The 22,802-nt window shown below is 39.8% G+C and overlaps 2 protein-coding genes across 3 annotated transcripts in view; one reads left to right on the top strand and one right to left on the bottom strand.

The window, feature by feature from the left end:
• Positions 1 to 896, top strand: part of RABEP1 (rabaptin, RAB GTPase binding effector protein 1) — a 140,545-nt gene extending 139,649 nt beyond the window's left edge. For both annotated transcript variants that reach the window (XM_006863304.1, XM_006863305.1), the window contains one exon: positions 630 to 896. In XM_006863304.1, coding sequence (XP_006863366.1) covers positions 630 to 731 — 102 coding nt within the window. In that variant the 3' untranslated portion in view covers positions 732 to 896. The remainder of the gene's footprint in view (positions 1 to 629) is intronic.
• Positions 897 to 3,257: 2,361 nt separating this feature from the next.
• Positions 3,258 to 22,802, bottom strand: part of NUP88 (nucleoporin 88kDa) — a 42,545-nt gene continuing 23,000 nt past the window's right edge. Inside the window, exons 4-17 of the mRNA XM_006863303.1 lie at positions 21,663 to 21,749; positions 19,254 to 19,430; positions 17,064 to 17,250; positions 16,444 to 16,591; positions 14,156 to 14,254; positions 9,500 to 9,590; positions 6,518 to 6,619; positions 5,313 to 5,471; positions 4,975 to 5,100; positions 4,779 to 4,844; positions 4,558 to 4,638; positions 4,065 to 4,191; positions 3,812 to 3,930; positions 3,258 to 3,424 (exon numbers count right to left, since the gene is read on the bottom strand). Of these exons, the coding sequence (XP_006863365.1) occupies positions 3,361 to 3,424; positions 3,812 to 3,930; positions 4,065 to 4,191; positions 4,558 to 4,638; positions 4,779 to 4,844; positions 4,975 to 5,100; positions 5,313 to 5,471; positions 6,518 to 6,619; positions 9,500 to 9,590; positions 14,156 to 14,254; positions 16,444 to 16,591; positions 17,064 to 17,250; positions 19,254 to 19,430; positions 21,663 to 21,749 (1,633 nt within the window). The 3' untranslated portion in view covers positions 3,258 to 3,360. The remainder of the gene's footprint in view (positions 3,425 to 3,811; positions 3,931 to 4,064; positions 4,192 to 4,557; positions 4,639 to 4,778; positions 4,845 to 4,974; positions 5,101 to 5,312; positions 5,472 to 6,517; positions 6,620 to 9,499; positions 9,591 to 14,155; positions 14,255 to 16,443; positions 16,592 to 17,063; positions 17,251 to 19,253; positions 19,431 to 21,662; positions 21,750 to 22,802) is intronic.

The raw sequence follows: 22,802 nt of genomic DNA, 5'->3' as shown, positions 1-22,802 counted from the left end.
GCACGAGAGCCCGGCCTGACCAGACTGTAGCTATGCTCCTGCCCCCACCCTAAATAGCTGCTAGCCAGTCAAGCCAGAAACCTGGGATGTATTTTAAACTCATCCACCCTTCTTCTTTTCCTGTGCCTGGCCACTTCGGACTCAGCATAGCATCCATTTCTTCCCAATCAGGCCTATTTCCCCCATTTTGTCCTTACAACATTATGTTATGTTCTAATGATTTTGAATTGTTTCTAATTGCTTACCCATCATGTGCATCTCACCCCGTTCTTACTGTCTTTCAAGGCCCAGCCTTTTATCCTTTTCAGAGATCCCTCTTTAGGTATCCAGGCAGGGCTTAAGTGCCCCCGTCCCTTGCTATTTTGTGAACACCTCCAGTGACATTTAGCAGACTTTGCTAGTCCCCACTGTAAGCCTTTCTCCCTAGTGGATTGTGGGCACACAGCAGTCACTCAGCTCCATGAGCCAGCACCCGACACTGGCTCTGCTACCTAGCAGCACCCAGGAATTGTTCTTGCTCTTCTTGCAAGTTCTCTGGTGAGTTAGTCTCAGCTAACCCAAAATAAAGTTCAGGAAATGTAGGCAGGGGCCACCTCTAGCATGCATCTCACTGGCTTCTTCCTCTCCAGGTACAGTTAGAGAGAATCCGGCAGGCTGACTCCCTGGAGAGAATCCGGGCGATTCTGAATGATACCAAACTGACAGACATTAACCAGCTCCCTGAGACATGACCCACAATGGTAGGACTCTAGCCTGCACTTCGGGTTTTTAACTCATGTAGAGCAACATTAATTATTATTTAACTCTTAACTGAAGAAACGTCACAACAAAAAGAAGACTGAAGGAATGCCTATTTCTAGTGGGAGAGGACTATGCAGCACAGGATCAGCAAACAGCCCAGAGACTCAGCAGTGAGGACCTTTCAAACAGGAACGAGACTCAGGACTCACTTCAGCAGGGTAGGGACCGGATGAGGGTGATGGGGGAAAAGTGCTGTTTCCTTGCCTGCTTTATCCAGCATCGTTTTCTGGAACACATTTCTCAATCCTAACATAACATCCAAAAGCCTTGGGAGTTTCTATTTACAGATATTGGAAGAGAGAACTTTTTTGTTGTCTAGTGCTTATCAGTAAGAGTCTTCAGCTAGCAGACAGAGGTGTATAGTATGCTGTATGAGTATTTTATATTAAAATATGACATGTGAGAGGAGGCCATTGGCTCGTGACTATTTCCTAGCTTAACCCCCCCCCCCCCCCATTTTAATTTGCTTTGGAAGACTTTAAATGCTACTGAAACTTGTTGGTGGCAAGCAAAACTCAAGAACGGACTGAATTATGAGAACTTTGCCGTATGTCTTGGGAGTTGAGGTTAAAGGAAAAAGCACAAGAGACTCTGGAGGCAGTCTTCTGCACACCTGGATGAGCAGCACAGACCCACGACACTAAGCTGCACTATCTACTCTGAAAACAGTCTAGTTATTGGATCAGTGGGGAAAAAAAATCAAAACAAGCTATGTCTGATAAGCATACATTTATGAATCTGCGTATTGAATCAGTGTGGCAAAGTTGGTTTGGGAAATCTTTGTCATTTTTCTTCAAGAGGCTAGGTCCCTTTGCTACGTGAAAACTCCATCCGGATAGGCTCTCATTGCTGTGGCGTGCTGAAGGTGCAGTTGCTTGTGGAACGCTGCAGAACTGCCTCCAGGAAGAAGAGGAAGGCAGCGCTGTTTAACTGATAACTGATACAGATGGCTCACATGGAAACTTGTTTCTCACCTAACAGCAGGCAGGGTACTTGAAGGAACCTTACTGAAATTAAGTGGACTAAATGGATCATCTGGTTCATTTAACGCCATCATCAGCTTAGTTTCAAGTGAATTGTTTTTGTTATAAGTGACGTCATTATGGACGTTCCCTGAAGTTTTTACTTCTGTCTTCCACAGAACAAGTGATAAAGGCTACATACCTCACCCCTTGGGTTACTGTTACAGTCTTGTATTCATGATTATGAACTTGAAAGTAAATCATCATGAAAATAGCTTGCCATGCATGGAGCATTAATTGGTTTGAAGATCCATTCAAATTAGTTTAAGACTAGTCCCTTGTGTAGCCCCCCCCCAACTTTTTTTTTCCTCTAGTTATTAAAATCAGAACCATAAATCAGGACAAGTAATCCATAATCTTTGACTCTTGCAGATATTTTTCTCCAGAATGTGGTATACTGGGCAGCTCATCACTGTTGGAGAAATTTTATGATCTTAGTGAAGATGTGAAGATGTGAGAGATGCAAACTGTTAGAACCTAATTTATTGAGAAAAACCCAAATTGAGGCTAGGTTTTTAATGAGTTATTTGGTATGAGACAAAGTATTGTGGTACTGTCTGATAGGAAACCATTTTTTAAACTGGCATTCTGTGTACTAACAAGAAATGGATTGAAAAAAGTCGGCTTTGGCCTTTCTAGACAACAGATCAAATGGGTTTCATGAGTACTCCTATGCTTGTATTCACAGTCTGTACGCACATGTTCTCACGCATGTCTAACCTGATTTACCTCCTACCTATAACCTACCTTACCATGTGGCTTTAAATTGGCAGGCAGTCACTCAGCCATTTCTAGGCAGGTAATGCATTACCTTTCAGAATTCATATTGGCAGGTATGAAAAGATTACCCAAGGCTAACTGAGGATGAAACCACCTCTTGCATATCAAATGATGTAAGTTTCTTTCTTCCTTTGAGGTCTGAAGTATATACCTCCTAACCAAGTACTGGGATACAGAGCACAGCCAAACTCGATTCTGAAAGGTAATACTGCCTCTTGTGGAAGTGAGCTGGGCAGTGGCCTTTGCAATTGTGGATCTTGAGCTCTGCTTTGTGCAGATTTCAAGTGTAACCATTTGTTAACTGTACTGAAGGTGTGTCCTTAAGAAAGTGTTCAATTAAACACGCTGCTGCCTAGTATACTGCGTGGCCTTTTCCTTTCAATTCCCAGGTTCTGCCCCTCTTCAGAATCCTATTTCTGGTGCTCCTATTTTGTTCTACTCAAACATGGAGAAAAGGTAAACACCATGCATGGTTCATGCAACTCTGACTGTGGAGCTGAACTTGTGTCTCTCAGGATTTAAAAATCTTCCTAGGCCCCTGCTGAGTTTAATCTTAGAAGGTACTGTATATATAGCTCAAGTCTAATATTTAAATACAAATTTAATCAACAGGTCTTTTAAAGTATAAAAAAGATGAATGACACCAAAGCTCACTCAAAATGCTTCTTTATAAATTAGAAAATGTTTGTTTATAGAATGGGATTTATATCTTCAGTTGTGTTCACTTCACTTAAGCTATGACTCTGTCCTGGTGGTGTCAGAAGTTGATGTGATTTCGGATATCATTGATTTGCTTCACCATTTCCCTTATGTGTTCACCCCTGTAAAATCATAAAAGTAATTTAAACTAGTAATACAATACTGAACAATTCAAATATTACACTAGTAATGATCCTAAAAAAAGTTTCTTTGAACTTTTGAGCACTTAAAGCTAAAGATAGCAATGTGCAGCTGGCTAGATTTCTGAACATATTCACTAAGGAATACAATTAAAGCACACAAAATTGTATTACATAAAAGCCACTTTTGATTGCTTTTCATCATGCTCATTTTTTAAATCCCTATCTTACAGCTCCTGTCCTAGTCAGTATTTGACATGCAAATGCCAACATAGGGGCTTCTTAGCAGGAAAAGCGGTTAATTGGGGCACACTGCAAGCAAGGAAGAGATCCCTCAGGACGATCACTGTTATACAAGTATGTACTTACTCCTCCTTTAGGATGGACTGAATGCACTTTCGCTGGTAGGCACTGAGAGTAATGGTGGGTTTCTGAGGACTCATTACCTTTTCCATCTTCCGCTGTTGATAGTCCTTTTTCATAGTGACCTGAAGTATCAAGTAGGACATAGGTGTTCTCACTATGGTTTCACTATGGTTTTACTCATTTAACAAAATAGTTTTCTATAGCACAAACTACTTTAAAAAACAAACCAATGTGTCCACTTTGTATCCATTCCTACCTGCTTAATGGCATTGGCCAAATGTCGAAGTTGATCAGGAATCAGCTGTAATTCTTTCTTCATGTCTCTCTCACTGTCAGAGAGGACTGGGAGCTGACTGTGAAGACTGTGCAGCACCTTTTTCATCCTTAGAAAAAGGCAAACATCTCAGCGTAAGAACTGGGCCAAATCAAAAGCAGCAGGATCAGACAAAGCTCCTAATTCAGGAATCTGGTGACTCTGAAGATTCGCACAGGATGCATTTGAGGGTAGCAACACAATCCTCAGGACAGATAATTAAGACTATATAGGCCCATTTTCCTTACTAACAATACAAGAGTACTTCATTAATAACATTTGTTAGTACCTAATTAGGAAACAAGGAGCTCTGGTAGCGTAGTGGTTATGAACTACTAGCTCTTCCCCGGGAGAAACTCTGTAACAGGGTCACTATGAGTCGGAATCGACTCCACGGCACATAATTAGGAAACAGAATGGTTTGCAACCCACTCACCTGCTCATGATATCTTCTTGTTTCTCCTTAGCTTCCTCGTATTTGTCAGCTAAGCGCTCAGCCATTTCTCGTAGACTTTTTCTAATGACACAAAAAGCAAGATTCTTGGGTCCACCTTGATGCTCATCGAAGCCGAGGGAGTGATTGAGCTTAAACATCTTAGGGTGAGAACGGTTTTAGTCTTATTGGACTCCTTTCTTCTTCCAAGTTTTGGCACTCACCTTTCCTCACGACAGTAATTGAGATCTTCTAGTTGTTTCTTTTTCTGGTCACACAATAATTTGACCCTTTAAGAACCAAAAAGAAAAGGCTGTTTAGTCAGAAACCAGGCTTACGTCATTACACACACAGTGTCAGCAACCAGCCAGGAACTAGTGGTATGTGAACAAGACCACTGCTTTCTAAAGGACAGTCTACCTGCGCTGAATCTCCTCCTTTGCCAGGTCCTGTTTAAGGATGTACTGTTCTCTGAACACCTGTGTGGCTCTGCTAATCAGCTGTAGACATTCTTCAGGAGGAGGGGCCGTATCCTTTTCAGACAACCTAACAAGACAAAACAGTTTCTACTATGATATTCCTGAGCCCAGAAAACAGACTAAAATTTTTTAACTGCGCCTGTTGTTTTGTTTTTTGACACTTTTCTTTCTCTATTCACGAGCTGAGTAAACACAGCCTAGGTTTTTACACCCACAAGTTGGGCAGACTTGAGGGCAGCTAACAATTTTTCTTCCAACTCCACAAGGTAAAACCCGTACTTCAGAAATGCTGGGTTGGCAACACTACGTTGCAAAATGCTTCTAATGTGCTTTTCAAACGAATCCGGGGTTTCAGCCAGAATACGGAGGGGAGACGCTGCCACTTCAACATCTTCTTGGGCACAGAGCAGGGGAGGAGATGCTGGGTGGACAGTGCTTCTGTAAGACAATACACACACATGAAAAATAGTCTATTGTGGGGCTGTTTATAATAAACAACATGTACAAACCGCAATGCTTTCTCCAAAATCCTTTGGCTATAGGAGACCGTCAGGTATGACCTTTTTAGAAGAACATACCAAAATACATGTTTTCTGCCTTGCACAGGCCACCTTGGGCAGCTCTACTGCATTCTATGAAGTCTCTGTGAAAGTACTTTGGATTCTGTGATTTCAAATTCTTCGAGAAAACATCAAGTAACATACAATTTCAAATCATCAAAGACTGTTTGCAAAAGGACTTTTGAGCCAGTTTACAAACCAGAGCCACAATCATAAATACCAAAACTAGTATTTAGCCAGACCATATATATAACATTTGAGTCCATATAACTTGAATTCTAGAAATGAGATCTACTCAAGTACAGATACTCAAAAACCACTATTTCAGAAAGAGCGTAAAAATTTTTGCAAAACCTTCACAATATGGTAAAATAACTTATGAAGGAAGCAATTCAAATCTGGAAGTTTATTCAATAAAAGGGAGTTGGCAAAAACATGATTAGAAGGTATTTGGAAACCCTTTACAGGGTTGCTATAGGATATAGGATATACAAGTACTGGATTGATAATCTCAGGGTTGGCAGTTCAAACCCACTAGCTTCTCCTTGAAATCCCTATATAGGGTTGCTGTGAGTTGGAACTGACTCAGCAGCACTTGATGACAACAAGGAATAGAAGTTCCCAGTTGCTGTATATACCACCTTCTTTCCAAAGAGTTTACATCTTCTAAGTCCCTCTGAAGCCAGTAGAGAAGGAGAAATTAAGAGTATGGGTGTGGACTTCGGAGTCAAAAAGATCTGAATTGGAATGCAGCTTTACTGTATTTGTTACCTGGAATGGCAGGAATGACAACTGCCCTCAACTCAGAGGCCAAAGCGCTAAACTATATAGCTTCAAGCCAGCTATTGAGAACATTCTCCCAGCTTTGAATTAATTCCCCACAGAATTCATGAAAGCTGTGTGTGAGATACAACATGGACGTACAATAAAGGTCTGATGAGGCATTCATAGGTACTTGTGATGCAGATCATTGTGGGTCCCAGAATGTCAGGGACGATCCAGAATCCTTGAACTGGAGCCGGTTGCCTGGGAAAACACAGGCAGTTTACATTACAAAGTAGCAGATGTAGGAACACAAAGAGAAAAGGGCAAAACAGACTCATGGCCACCAGACAGAGGCCAGCCATGACCCAAGGCCTGCAACCTATTTGTGCAGTGACCTTGAAGTCAGTGACACAGAGACCTGCACTACTTAACAAGTGACCATCAGTGTGGGCCAAGAGGTCACTCTACCATCTAGCAGACTACAGTCATTCAGGACACAGGGCCTGAAGCTGCTCCCTGTAATCTCAGCACTCACCATGTTAGCCTGGAACTAACTCTTCACATATCTCCCCAACTCATGCGTAGCCCCAGCTTCTGTGTACACTAACTGCTCAGAAACTACTGATGCAACAGAATTTGAGAGTGTCTGGTTCACATTAAAAATTCAATGAAGCCCAACGTCTCAGGCCTAGAACTTAATCCAGTGTACACACCACATGTCTCAATCTCACTTCAGTAAAGAAACCGAAAACAGAGGAGCTCAACTGGGGACGACTTTCACTACACTACTCTATTTGTACCCTTGCTCATCCTGTTCTCACCAGACCCCACAGCACAATTCTACCATCTCCTCTCGCCTCTTCTGAGGGCTGCTCAGCAACTCAGCAGTGTCACAAAGCTTCCCCTAGGGCCTGGTTCTCTCAGTTTATGTCTCCTCTCCCTGAAACACTCCCTGTAATGTTTTCAAGCCTTTATAATCTACAATATTACGCCCCCATCCTCTTTTCACGTTTTTTGTTTTTTTTTCCTGAGGGAGAATCTGGGAAGTTTAAAAAATGTTATCCTTTTAGTGTCAAAGGTACATCCCTGATCACAACGTCTTAGCCCCTAGCCCCACAGAAATAGCCACCATTCTGACTTGGATGAGACTCATTTCCTTGCTTTGCTGTAGTTTCCCTACTTAGGTACACATTTCTAAGCAATACTGTTTAATTTTACTTGTGTTTAAGATTTTATATAAATGATACTTTAGTCTTCATTTTCCCCATTCACTTTTCAGCCTGTTAAGAGTTTACTGTCCTCTTAGAATGTCCAGCTGCACTGTGCTGTGCTTCACTGGGCTGCTGTGGCTCACTGGAACACTCTCCTCCTTGGCATTCCGAGTGTCCCTGTGGGAGCCTATCAAGTTTCCTTCCTGGGCTGGCCTTCACTGCTTGTAATTAACTGCTGCTCATTACTCTTGTCAGGCCTTCTTTGCTGGTTCTAGGCCCTTTCCTGGGTAAACTTCACCAGTCATTGGCTCCAATGCTGACATTCTCACATCCACATCATCCCTAGCCCAGACCACTCCAAGTTCAGCCTTACATATCCAACATCTGTGTTGGATTCCTCCTCTTGGATGTTTTATAGGAACATAAAACTCAGATGCCCTTAATTAAACCATCTTGTTCCTACTAATTCCACACTGTCTCCAATGTTCTTATTTAACTATATGCAATGAATTACTTAGTATGGCCTCTCCAGCTAAACCGTTTTTCTAACTCCCACCAAATAACTGGGCAGGGCTACGCTAACGTATTTGTGGCCCATCACGCATTTTGTACAGCTTACTAATAATGTAAATACAGTCCACAGTATCCTTGTGGGGCTGGGGCCATATAAACATGGTACACAGATCTCTAATGAAAAGATTGGTTAGTTTTACATTCCACTAAGGTTTAAAATGAGCCATCCCAGAGGTGGGAAGGGAATGAATGTCACTACCATCAAGAAAGAAGAACCAGGAGTGCAGCGTGTCGTTTGGACTCGAAATCCAGAGAAGCGGTGGCAGCAGAACTGGCATGACGCAGAGTGGTGGGGTCCCTGCCCACAGTGCAAGATGGCTGAGCGCCTTTGGAGAGCAGGCTTTCTGGTGGAGAGGTATGCCTTTCAGCACTACTGCCAGAGGTAAAAGAGCTTTGTGACACTTGCCAAACAAGGCAGAGGGCAAGGACCAGAGTGAACTGTACTGTACCTATGGGCACGGCTGAGGAGGCTGTCCTGAGTTTCTGGTCCTGACTTGTTATCTGCTCATTCCCTACTAAACTGTATCATCCGGAGTACTGTCTGTGGGCTCTGTGGCCACTCACTGCACGCGTTCACAAACCCACTAAGCAAAGAAGCTGAGACTGCTATGGGAGGGACAGTCAGTGCCAGAGTGCTGGGAAGGCTGCAGTGTGGTACCATGTCTGACCTCCACTTCCTCACAACTAGCTATCAGCCTTGGGCTTATGCTGATCCCCGCCGCCCCCCAACTGTGTAGTCAGATGCCAGCCCCATGCCATTATTACAGGCACCACATCTACCCAGGGAGAACCCTGGTAGCCATTCTAAATACCCACCAACCGCCTGGTCTAGTCATCAAGTATTTACTGAGTCTCTGTTTGGCACACTGCAAGACACTAAGTATACAGACACGATGCTCATCTAGTGGGAAACAAACAAGGTCTCTGCCCTCACAAAACATGCATTCTGGTAGTGGTAACACATTAAAAAACAAACATCATTCATAATACACGCTACAAAGAAGAATAATAATAGGAGAAACCTAATTTAGACTGGGGAATCAAGGGAGCTATCTCCAATAAAGTAGCATTAAGATTAGAAAGAACAGCTAACCAGGTAAAGAGAGGTCGGTCAGTTGAGGCTAGAGCTGGGAATCCTTCCAGACAGAAGAAATAATATGTGGAGAGGCCTGCAAACAGTGACAGAGCTTTTGATGAATACTTCATGAACTGATTACTCTTAGGAGTGAAGTATCGTGCCTGTAACATACTTTCCAAGGATTCAGGGCTATCACTTATATACCTGGCTATGATATATCTAAGTTACTGAAAAGAGTAACTGTTACCTGTGTTCACAAGGGGGAGAATACATCCTTACCTGCACGGCAATGGCTTGGTACACAGGATGTGTTCTACAAAGCATTTCTGTTCTGTAGCAAGTTCCTGTAAACTATCCTTATCTTCTTCATCTACAAAAGAATATACTTTATATAAATTAACTAATACTTACACAAGTCTACAAACTAAAATGTCGGTTTTACTTGAATGTAATTAAATTCTTGTCTCAGACCACAGTTTTTATTCTTTAAAAAAAATTTTTTTTCTACTTTGATTTCCTTCAAAGTTTACAGACCTCATTGGTTTTCTATTCAATTCATGTACATTTTATTTCATGACACTGATTGCAGACCCCACAATGTAACAGCCCATACTCTCTTCTCTAATTTCTGTTTCCATTTGTCCTTCTTTCCTGTCCTCCCTTCCTGCCTTCTGAGCTTTGTTGTTGCTGGTAAGTGCTGTTGAGTTGGTTCTGACTCTCAGTGACCCTATACACAACAGAATAAAAAACTGCCAGTTCCTGTTGCACTGAACCCAGGGCTGCTGATAGTGTCAATCCATCTTGGGATCTTCCCTCTTTTGCGCTGACCCTTCACTTTACCAAGCATAATGTGTTCAAAAGTGTTCAGAAGCAAAGATGCCAATTTGAGGACTAAGGTGTGCCGGATCCAAGCCATGGTATTTTCAGTAGCTTCATATGCATAGGAAAGTTGAACAGTGATTAAAGCAGAGGGTAGAAGAATTGATGCATTTGACTTATGGTGTTGGATGAAGGACATTCAAAGTATGATGGATTTATGGTACTTAGATCTGTGTTGGAAGGACACCCAGAATGCTCCTTAGAAGCCAGAATGGTGAGACTTCATCTCTCATACTTCAGATACAATATCAGGAGGGACCAGTCCCTGGAGAAGACATCATGCTTGGTAAAGTGAAGGGCCAGCAGAAAAGAGGAAGACTCCTGAGATGACAAGTTTTTCCAAAGAGGCTGCTCCATTTTACATTCCCATGAATGAGGCTCTGATTTACCCACAAGTGGTTACTGTCTGCTTTAAAACCTCTTAGCTTAGTGGGTTACACACTGTGCTGCTAACCTCAAGGTCAACAGTATCCACCAGCCACTCTGCAGGAGAGAGAGGAAGCTTTCTGTTCCTGTAGAGCTGTACAGCCTCAGAAACCCTATTACAAGGTCGGAACCAACTCCAGAGCATACAGAAGCAGCAGTGGGTATAAAGTGGTAGATCTCATTTTGTTATTCCCGGGATGGCTACTGTTGCTGACCATCTTTTTTCATGAGATTATTTGTAGACCTTCTCTGGAGAAATGTTCATTCAGAGCCCTTCTCATTTCTTAATTGAGCTACATTTTATTATTGAATTCTAAGAGTGCTTTATATATTGTAGATTACCAGTTACTGCTAAGTCAATTCTTATTTATTGTGATCTCCTGATCACACTTATCCGGATACAAGGTTTCAGAAGGTTCATGGAAAAATTTCAGTATCTTTGAACTCCATTTTTCCACAAACTTTTTGAAGCTCCCTTATATGTTACCTGAAAATCTTTTTCCTGTTTTATGGATTGTCTTCACACTTAAAGGACCAAAGTTTTCATTTTGATGAAGTATGATTTATTTTGTCACTTCTGGTATCTTATCTAAAGAAAGCACTGTTTAATTGAAGGCCATCAAGATTGATGCCTAAGTTTTTTTTCTAAGTTTCTTAGTTTCAATTTTTGTATTTATTAACCATTTTGAGTTAATTTTCCATATATGACATGTGATAGTCCAAATTCATTTTTTTGCATATGGCTCTGGTAGCGTAGTGGTTACGAATCAGGCTGCGAACCGTAAGGTCAGCGGTTCGAAACTACCAGCCGCTCCGCGGGAGAAAGATGAGGCTTTCTACTCCCGTAAAGATTTACACCCTCGGAAACCCTGTACAGGGTCGCTATGGGTCGGACCCGACTCGATGGCACTTAACAACAACAACAACATCCACTTATTCCAGCATATTAAAAAGACTAATCTTTATACCTTTTCAAAATCAACTGACTGCTAATGTAAAGGTTTATTTAACCCATATAACTATCTGTATATGTCAATACCAGAGTCTTAATTACCATAACTCTGTGGCAAGTTTTTAAGATTAGAAAGTCCACCTTTGTTCTTTCTCAAGATTGTTTAGGCTATTTTGGATCACTCACATTTCCATATGAATTTGAGAATCAGTTTTTCAATGTATGCAAAAAAGCCAGTTGGAGTTTTGATAGGGACCACATTGAATCTATAGACACATGGGGGCAGCATTCTAACAATACTAAATCATCCATGAACATGAGGCATTATTTCACTCATTTATGTCTTTCATTTCTTTCAACAAGGTTTTATACTTTTTATTCATCTTTTGTATTTCTTGTAGTAAACATCTTTTGATGCTACTTGTAAATGTTTTTCTCTTTGATGCTATAATTGATTTGAAACTTTAGGGGAAATGGGTCACTGTATTTTGCATATGGGATGAATGTGAAACTTTCAAGGCCATTAACACTGACTTTGCTGTTAAGTGCTGCCAAGTCGGTCCTGACTTGGATTTCTGAGGAGCGGCTGGTGAGTTTGAACTTGTGACCTTGTGGTTCAAAGTGACCTTGCAGTCTAGTGCTTTATCCCACAGCACCATACCAAGCAAGACAAATGCCTCCTCCCAAAAGATATAGTTATATTGTTATTTAGTGCTGTCAAGTTGGTTACGACCCTTAGTGACCCTGTATAATAGGGTTTCTGAGGAGCCGCTGACCTTGCAGATCAAACTGCCTTTGCAGTCCAGCACATTAACCCACAACACACCAGGGCTCCAAAGATAAAAAGTTATAAATAGAATTAAAGTTGCTATTCAGCTGACTTTAAACTGGGAGATTATCTTGAATTATCTGGGTGAGTACAACGTAGCCACAATAGTAAAGAAGGAAACAGAAGAGAAAGTCAGAGTGACACACTGTGACAAAGACTCAATCTATCCCCCTGTTGTTGGTACTAAAGATGGTAGAAGGGGTCCTAAGTAAAGGAATGCAACCAGCTCTAGAATCAGGAAAACAATGAAACAGATTCTCCCCTAGAGCCTCCCAGAAAAGAACACTGCCGGCTGACTTTAAATATCTACACTGTGTTTCAGGTGAAGTTTACACAGGAGTGTAAACAGTCAACACTTCTACACAACTAGTTCAGTAACACTGGTTACAATCTGCACAACGCATGAACATTCTTAATTACTTCCATTCTGGTTGTGCTGTTTCCATTAATCTAGTTTCTCTGCCTCCTTACATTTTCATCTTTGGTTTAAAGTAATTTGTGACCGTTGGTCTCATAGATGATTTTTTTAAAGTAGCACAGTACTTTAGGGTGATATGATTTTCTAAACCAATTTTTTTGAACAAGGTGCTTTCTTCAAGGTTTAAAAGGTACCTCAGTGCAACAGTCTCATTGAGTCCTGCAATCTCTATTCCAGCAGATGGGGTTTTTAAGGTTCTCTTCCACATTTGTTCCCATTCTCTCAGGGTTTATCTATAGTGTCCCTGATTAGAACAGTCAGTAGTGGAATTTGGGCACCATTTAGTTCTTTTGGTCTCAAAGTCGATGAGGATGCGGTCCCTGCTGACATTTTGATTTTAGTCCAGTGAGACCTGTGTAAGACTTGTAACCTACTGAACTGAATGATAATACATTTTTGTTCTTAAGCCACTAAGTTTATGGTGACCTATTACAGCAGAATAGAAAACTAATGAAAGAAAAGAGTCTGTTTTTCACGATTAAGTGTATCAACTATCACTTTCTCACAGTTGCACTTCTTTATCAGGTTAAAGAAGTTCCTATTAAATGATGAATAGTTTTAGCATGGAATGTCAAATGTTTTTTCTATGTCTACTGAAATCATAAGGTTTTTGTCCTTTTTTTCTATTGACACAACTGATTTTTGGAATAGTCAATCACCTGGCATTCAGTAGCTAGATCCTACATGGTCATGGTGTATAGTGCTTTTTATACAATGCTGAATTCAGTTTGCTAGTATTTATTTTTTGCAATTATATTCATAAGAGATTATGGGCTGTAATTTTCTTTTCTTGGATGCCTTTGTTTTCAAAATTGGTCTCATAGAATGAGTTGTGAAGTTTTTTTTTCTACTCTATTTTTTGGAAGAGTTTATGAAGAATTGGCATTAATGTCTCTCTAAATATAAAGTCACCTGGTCCTGGACTTACTAGGTAGTTTTAAAATTAATTCAGTTTAAAATTAATTCAGAGCCCTTGAGATGGCTCTGATTCATAGTGACCCTGTATAGGGTTTCCAAGGAGCAGCTGGTGGATTTGAACTGCTGACCTTGCAGTTCAAACTGACTTGTGGTCCAGTTCATTATCCTGCAGCACCAGACCAGGACTCTTCTTATCTAACCTGACAAAACATTCCCTTGTAATCTTTTTTTTTTTTGGATAGATCTGATGGTGTTCCCTCTTTCAATTGTGACTGTAGTAATTTGAATCTTCTTGCTCTTTTTCTTGGGTCAGTCCAGCAAAAGGTTTATTAATTTTGCTAATCTTTTCAAAGAACCAAGTTTCAGTTCCATTGCTTTTATCTTCTACTGCAAATTAATTTTTAAAAGAACCGGTGAAACCTACTTAGAAATACAGAAAATCAGTACACTCACCTGATGCAAGAAATTTGTGAAGTTTGTGAATCCAAGTTAGCCCAACACTATGTACACCAGCTTCATGAGTACAGTGGTATCTTGAGGGACATTTGGTATCTGCAAGTTAAATCATTTAATGGTATAAATGTAGTCATTAGAAAACAAAAAAAATTCATCCCAATAACATTCAAACACATTTGGTAATGGAAATGATTGAAGGTCTAAAATATCTTCATACTGTGGCATTGTTCTCAGGAATTTATAATTTTTAAATCTGAATTCCATTTTTAAGTATATTGTAAGTATTTAAAATACCATAATAATACAGTCCAAATAACTTATTTTCTAATTATTAACGCCTGATATCAGGCAACTTTGTGCCTTTCTCTCCATTGTACATTTACTCGAAAGTCCTTAAAAATACAATAGTGATTAAGAAAGGCTCTAGCTCTGTAGCATGTATCAGTTTGCACATATCTACGTCCACAAAATTGTTGGCATGGACTCCCATAACATAGGTGCTAATTCAATGCCAGACAACTGCTCAGTGAACAGTGCTGTCAGTCTAATGTGAACTGTGAAAGGAATGAACTGTTACATGTCTTGATAATGTCAAATTCCCGAGTTTTAAAGTGTACGTGTTAAACACAGAGAATTAATGTACATACTCTAAAGCTGACTTAAAGATTTTCTTACTGTTGACATTATAGTAAGTATTGGAATAAAATCATGCATGTTTGAACTCTAACCCTAGCAGCAATGCATTGACTTTCCCTCATATGAACAAGCCAAAAATGTATTAGTTTCACAAAAGAAAATGTTAATTCTCGTTATACCCACAAAAACATGCCTACATTTATTTCCTAAGATAATATATTTTTTTGAGGAAGCCCTTTATGCAACTTTACTCCACTTCATAAAGTTCTTAGACTTGATACTTACACTGTACCCTCTAAATCACTCCAAAAACCTTAAACAGAAATGCACAATTTTCTATGTAAAGAATATTGTCCCATCTAATGTACTGGCTGATACTGTCAACAAAGCTAAACAAACTGGCTGAAAAAATTTAAATAGATTTGGTCAAAGTACAATAAGATTGAAGTCATTTATTTCTGTACTGGACAGAGCAAAATGATGAAATGTACAGCAAATTATTTAAAAATGTGTAAGGTTTTGTTCAATCTTCAAAGAGTCTAAAAAAAGAACGAGCAGGGGCAATTAGGACTACATGACTTAGTGTCAGAAGCCACCCTGGAGATTACCTCATGTTGACTCTACTGCTTTCATATGAGGGAACTGAATACTAAAGAGGCCTAAGACTACAGAGCCCGTTAATGGTAGAGTCGGAACTAAAATCTAGGACACTTCAGACTCCTAGTCATAATGCCTTTACTCAGCCTCTCTGTGCTTTCACTACACAGTCTCTGATTTTATTAAGAACATCTTGTCCAAGACCTCCCTAGATGAATAGAAATATGATGCCAGATGGATTTGGTACCAATAAAACAAGTAAAAAAGAAAAAAGATGAAAAGGGCAATATATGAATTGGGTCTATGTAGAAAAGATAAATGCGTTCTAAAGAGAGCTGTTTTAAAAAGGCATCTTTTTAAAGCATAAAGGCAGCCTCCAGGTTATGAATGTCTGAGTTAGAACTCCTACTTGCCCTTCAAGCAGGGCTCTGAACTGATTCGAACCAATTCTGTGATGGCCAGCAAAGTAAAACATGAACAGACATGAATTTTCACAATTTGGGTGATTCATCATGGTAACTGAAACAGGAAGCATCACATGGATTGTATCCTGGAATGAAGACTTGGCAGAGGTGTTGGAGGCTGATGTGTGAAATTGGATTATTCAAGACTGGAGGGCCACACACATTCAAAGTGTCAAGGCTGGCCTTCCTCTGTTTTGACTCAAAATCCTTGTTTATATAAATCTTCCCTCAGTGTAAAACAATGGTACCAATCCCAACTCACAGCAAATTCTTCATCACACTCACTTAACTGTATGCTTTGAGCCTTTTCACTGAAAAAGCTTTGAGTCTTTTCTTGCACTACCGAACTGCTAACTGCAAGGTTAGTGGTTCAAACCCACCAGTTACTTCTTTGAAACTCTGTACAGAGTCTCTATGAGGCAGAAATGCCTCGATGGCACTTAACAACAACCTTGGATCTAAAGTACAATGTTGTGACTAAAAGGCCAAAAGAATTCAATTTTTAAAGCAGGCCAGAACAGCATAATTGCTAGACAAATATAATGGGATTAAACACACACACACATATATAACTAGTAAATACCTTACCTCTGTGAAGTTTGATTGGACAAGAAAAGTCAGACTCGAACGGCTCATCCTCTCCAGATGCCAGTTTCAGAGCAAGCTCCAACTCAACACATTCAAACACATACAGAGAAGGGATAAGATCAGCCCTGGAATCCCAGGATTTTTCTGACTATAAAAAGGAGGGGGGGAAAAATGATTTTACTTTTAATCTTGCATATTCATTTGAAAATACGTACAATTAGAAACAGAATGAAAAGCTTGAGTCAAAGAGTGCTTTCAAATTCTTAATTCTATCCCCTATGTTAACAGTGCTATGTTGCTTTGAAAAAGAATTAAAAAGGGTTTTCTTCTTGTAGAAAGAGGTCAGTGAGCATGTTTAGAGGAAAGCCAGCTGAGCAGCTCAAAGTTTCTTTATATGTGCTTCCCTTTAGTGACTGCAATAGAGTTCAGAAAAGAAGTAGGCACAGGCTGGTGGGCAACCTTCAGCAGCTTCTTTGCACTTAAGATTTCTGTGTACATCACTCAAATATCTTAAGTGCCAGAGATGCTAAAATTCCTCATACGGGAAGTATTCACACTGGGCCAAGGACTATATAGTAGGTGTTGCAAACAAAAAAGACACCCATGCCAGCTGCACTTACAGTCTGGTCATCTTCTTCTTCCCCTTCCAGCACAACAGAGTGATAGAGCATTCCGGATTCAGTAGCGATCACTAAGATGTTGGGGACACAGGGTAAGCAAAGTATAGCACAAGCATCATAACCATAGTTATCTTCAGCTGCAGGATGCATGGGCAACGGACCTAACAGCTTTCCAATACTTCCGGGGCTAAAGAGAGCGTGAAAACATATTTGGAAAATGTTAGCAGAAGATGCTTATCACTCAATACCCTTCCTTTAATTTTGTCTTCTTCCATATACTATCCCCTTATGCACATACAAGAGTGTTTCAAAAAGTTCGTGGAAGAATACCATCATCTTTTCATTCTATTGTTCCATGAACTTTTTGAAGCACCCTTGTATTTTGAATTCTCCACGTTTTTCTCTTCTCCACTAGCATCAATCACCCAAGTGATTCTCAACCAGAGATGATTTTGCTCACTCGGGACATTTAACAGTATCTCAAGATATTTCTGACTGTCACAACTGAGGGGAAAGGTTGGCATATTACTTCTGCTAATGGATTGTTCCTTTATCTAAACAAGAACTGAACTCTTACCGTTTCTTCCTTTATAGTGTCTACTAGGTTCCTTTTTCCCTTTGCATTACTACCGCCCTAGTTCACAAACTCTTAAGCTCGATTTTGTGAGTCTGAGTCTACCTCCCCCAGGCCCTTTCCTCATCAGTTGCTTTATGTTTCTCCTGTTTCAAAACCATTACCTGCTTTACTCACTATAGACTAGATTCCAGATATCTGAATTAGGCAGTTAACCTTCAGGAGCTTTAATGGTACGTGCTAAAAGTAGTCAACTGCTAATCCAGAGGTTGGTGGTTTGAACCATCCTTACTCTGAAGACTAAAGATGTAGCACTTTCTTACATATACAGTCTTGGAAACTCTATGAGACACGTCTAACTCTGTGCTGTAGGGTGGTTAGAACTGACTTAGTGACAACAGGTTTGGTTTAACATTTTCTCTGTACAGGCACTTCTCTAGTTTTATCATGTATTACCCACCCTTTGTATGAATCATTTGCTTTAGCCCAAACTATCTAACACAGAACCCTCAACTGTCTAACACTGAACCCAAAGTGACTCTTGGACTTGCTTGTTTTCCTACTTTACTCTATACTACCCTTGTGACCAAAAGGAGCTTCCCCTTTCTTCCTTTCCTTCCTTGATCCTGCATTATGTTTACATGTCCTCTATGACATTCATTCTTCTCTATAAAAAATCTTGACTTCTCAAATCAAAATTTCTTTCCTCTGGGTTCTGTCTGTGACTATAACTAATTATTATTATTATTATTTCCATGTCTTTACCCACTGCTGGGGCTCCTGGTATGGCACTGTAGGATCAACACTGGCCTGTGAGCAAGGTCAGCAGTTCAAACCCACCAGCTGCTCCTTAAAAACCCTATACAAGTTGCTCCTTGAAAACCCTATACAAATTGCTATGAGTCACAACCGACTCGATAACAATTCACTACTGAGACATAACATACCCAATCGCCATATCTAATCATCCTCATAATGCCTCTATATAACCAAACCTACTGCCATTAGGCGTTTCCAACTCACAGAGACCCTAGATAGTGTTCCCCAGGTTGTAAACCTTTATGGGGACAGACCACCTCATCTTTTTTTTGCAGAGTGGCTACTTGACTTGCGGTTAGTGGTCCAACACACTTAGCCCACAGCACCAGCAGGGCTCCATCTTGTACCTAGGTGGTATGAAACATTAAATTCACAGTCTAGTCAACCAAAAATGTATTAATGTTTCGTATCACCTATGTTATGTCATTTCCCAGAAGTTCTATAACATCCCAAAAAACCAAACCCACGATCACTGAAATCGATTCTGTCTCATAGTGACCCCATTAGGATTTCTGAGACTGTAAATCTTTATGAGTACAGAGATCCTCATTTTTGCCTTCAGACCAGCTGGTGAATCTACACCAACCTTGTAGTTAACAAGCCAACACCTAACCTACAGTGACTCCAGAGCCCCTTACTGGTAAAGTGAAAGATCAAATAAGCTGTGCCAATCATTTCTCAAAAACACACAAGCCAGGCGTCAAAGGATGCAAACTATGAACCCCAAGTCAAACCATCACAGTTTATATTAGAGTACGAGTTAAGTTTTCATTCCCATGGCTTCCACTTCATCTTACCTTTGTAATAGACTAACATACGTAAGGAAAGTCTCCCCATTCTCATATAGGATGTATAGTGGGTACGCCATGACTTCATCTTTGCCTTTTTGTCCAAATATGTTCTTTGAAACTGGAGCCAATGGCCCAAAGTCAAATGCAACTGCTGTCTCTCCTAAAGATGCAGTATATGCCCTTCTGGAAAGATTGAAAAAACAGCTTGTTGGAAAAACACAAAATGTCCACAAAATAACAGATGGACATGGAGCTTGTTTTAATGTAGTGAAAAGAAAAAAAAGAACAAAAAATGAAGAATATTAAGTGACACTGGAAAATGCTCATAAAATTAAAATAGATGAAACAGGCTATAAAATTATATACTGCTAGTTCAATTTTAAGTAGCTTAAATATATAAATATCCTAAATAACAAAAACATACATATACATGCATGCATACACACACAAAAAAAGTGGATGAAAACAACAGTTATCTTGTGACCAGTGTGAATTACTCTCCTCACAAACATTTACTAAGCATTTAGTCTGTGCCAGGTCTGTTCTATGTGCTGGAATACATCAATTAAATGACCTGTCCTCTAAGGAGAGAGACATACAATATTCAGATAATAAAGTGATATGCACCATATAAGAAGCAGTGATGGAGGGACACTTTTTACAGGAGGTTCTCAGAGAAGGAATCTGACAAGGTAATATTTGAGCAAAGATGTGCAGAAGTAAAGGAGTCAGACTGGTGTTTATCTAAGGAAAGAGTAATCGACGCAGAAGGAAGAACAAACATACAGGTTCTAAAATGGGGAGGTGTTTGATGTATTTAAAGAATGGCAAGGAAGTCAACATGGCTAGAGTTGAAAGCCAGGGGAAAGTGGATGGAATGAAGATGATAGTGCAAGGTGTTTGAGCTGAAAGCCTTTGTGGGACACAGTAAAGCTGAGGAACAAATGGGGAGTGAGATGATCTGATTTATCATACTGGCTACAGTATTAAGAATGGATTACAATATACAACAGATTACAAAAGATTTTCAATTTTTAAATATTTTTTCTATATTTCCCCAATTTTCTATAATATATATTATCTTTGTAATAAGAAAGGCAAACCATGCTCTTTTTACTTTAAATTTTAGTAAAATCAGTTACTCAAAAAATATTTCAAACCAAGAGATTAATGAATATGGGCAAAATAAAACATTTCCAAAGATAATTCCCATTTCATATAACTGAGATAGTAAATATCAACTCTAAGACATGGTGTAAAGTATCATATTATTTTAGTTTCTTTGTTACATGGAAAGGTAAATGGCAGGAGTCAAAAAACAAACAAACCAACCAAAAAACCCAGAAAATATTACCATGAAAGAAACTGCCTCAGAATTAAACTAATCAAGACAATGAATGAGAAAAAATAGCCACAGAAGTGAATTTAAAAAGACCTAAATGGCTCCTATGCATCAGAATTTGACTACACAAAGCTTTCCCTCTGAGGTCACTGAGGAGAATGAAAATGGCCCCAGGTCAGTAGCAACACCTGGCTCCTAGCAGAAGCAGAGCAGCTACAAATCTTATTTGGAGGAACACATCTCCAGGTCAGGCAGTCAATATTCCCAAACAGGAAGATCAGAAACTTCCCATGAATTTTTCAAAGCCCCCTTGTATAAGTTCACAATTGGAGATCAGAAATCACAGTAGGGAAGCCACCACAACTGAGAGTCAGGAGAACCAACAAATACAGATTTAGTATGGACGCTGTCAATCAAGAGGAGCTGCTCCTTGGAAACGCTTTACAGGCTGGTTAGAAGTCAGAACCAACTTGACGGCACTTAACCACAACACAATGTGTATAAAATATTGAGGGAATAAAGATCACAGAAACGAGACTATCAGATATGACCAGCACAGAGACATAAAAAGAACTAACAGAACTTCTAGAACTTTTGCTACTAAAAGCGTCACTCTGCATGCGTACAGTGGGTGATGATCAGGAGGCTACAGGACTAGGGTCTGTGAGTTCAGAAGGTGATTTTGTTAGGTCAAAGTAGGTAAGGAAACGAAAGCAGTCAGGGTCAAAGGAGAATCAGAACTGCTATGCTCCACGCCAGGTTCTAGGATGCGAGGTGCTGGTCTGGGAGTTGGGCAGTCTGCCTCACCTCCCACTTTTTCTGGAACTCTGCCACTGTACAATTTATTCTTTTATCTAAGTCACACAGGGGATGGAATCCATTTCTTGAAAAAACATCAAGCTAGTAACTTTTCTTGTTACTTATTCACATTGTTTTTGCTTAATTTTTACATTACCAAAAGTATGCTAAAGTCACCTCTGGAAAGCTGTGATCTTTGTTACAAGTGCATGTGTAATAGCAATGAATTAGCTGAAAAAAACAAACAGTATTTCATTGCACACATAAAAACTCACCCTTTATTGAGTATTTGACTTTCCTCTTCTGCTTCTGAAAGTACAATCACCTTAGCAGGTATCTGGGGCTCACGCAGAGAATAAATTCTAGCAAACATGGGAAGAAGAAAACCAGCACTTAATAATTGTCTTTCATTTCCCAGAATGGCCCTCTCCTCTCCATCTAGTCGGTTCTTACTCAGGAATTTGTCTACCACGTACGTCAATCACTTATTTGTCACAAACCTTGCTGTTACTGACTCAGTAGCCTACACTTCATTTGTTCTCTAACATCATTAAACAGGAAACATCCTTGCAACCTGAGGAACATTCCTTATACTTACCAAAACTCTCTATTAGCCTACTCCATAGCATGGCATCTTCATCTCCTTCACTCTCAGCTCCTAGTACATGGCAGGCCATACTCACCGTATCGAGTCATCTAACTACTGCCCCTGAGCAGTCTATCAGACAGCAAATCCCATGAGAGAAGAAACCATGTCTTACTCGCCCTCCTCTCCTTTATACTAAGCTGGAAGAGTGACATTTAGCCTGCTGTCTATACATGTTTTTGTTAAATATAGAACCAATTATCACATGATCCCTATATTCTCAAGGAGAAGTGAAAACTGATAGTTTTTAAAATCCAAAATCATTTAAATTTAAAATAACTCAAATTTTCACAGCATATATGACTACTGTTAAGAGAACTTTCAAGAGGCTATTAAATATTAGAAGCTCAATGTCCCTTATCACACATTTTCACCAAATAAATAATTTATTTTTGCCAATCCAACTAAAAACTTTTAAACTTGGCTGTTCTATTATTAATAAATCTTATGAGCCAGAACCACTTGGTGACACACAATCACCACCATGTAAATATTTAATGTTTTTAATGATAATTTGATCCAGTTGAACACACATTCACTGTATCATTAAACTGCACACCTGTATGCATTACTGACTAGAAAAACACTCTACAACTTGAGATAAAACAGAAATCCCTCAACATGATAAAGGGCATTATGAATAACCCATAGCTACCATCATATTCAATGGTGAAAGCTCTCCCCATAAGATCAGGAATGAGACAAGGATGTTCGCTCTCACCTCTGCTATTTAACGTTGTACTGTAAGTTCTAGCCAGAGAAATTACTG

Source organism: Chrysochloris asiatica, unplaced genomic scaffold (assembly GCF_000296735.1).
Source record: "Chrysochloris asiatica unplaced genomic scaffold, ChrAsi1.0 scaffold00054, whole genome shotgun sequence".
Lineage (NCBI taxonomy): Eukaryota > Metazoa > Chordata > Mammalia > Afrosoricida > Chrysochloridae > Chrysochloris > Chrysochloris asiatica.
This window is presented reverse-complemented; position numbering and strand designations above follow the sequence as displayed.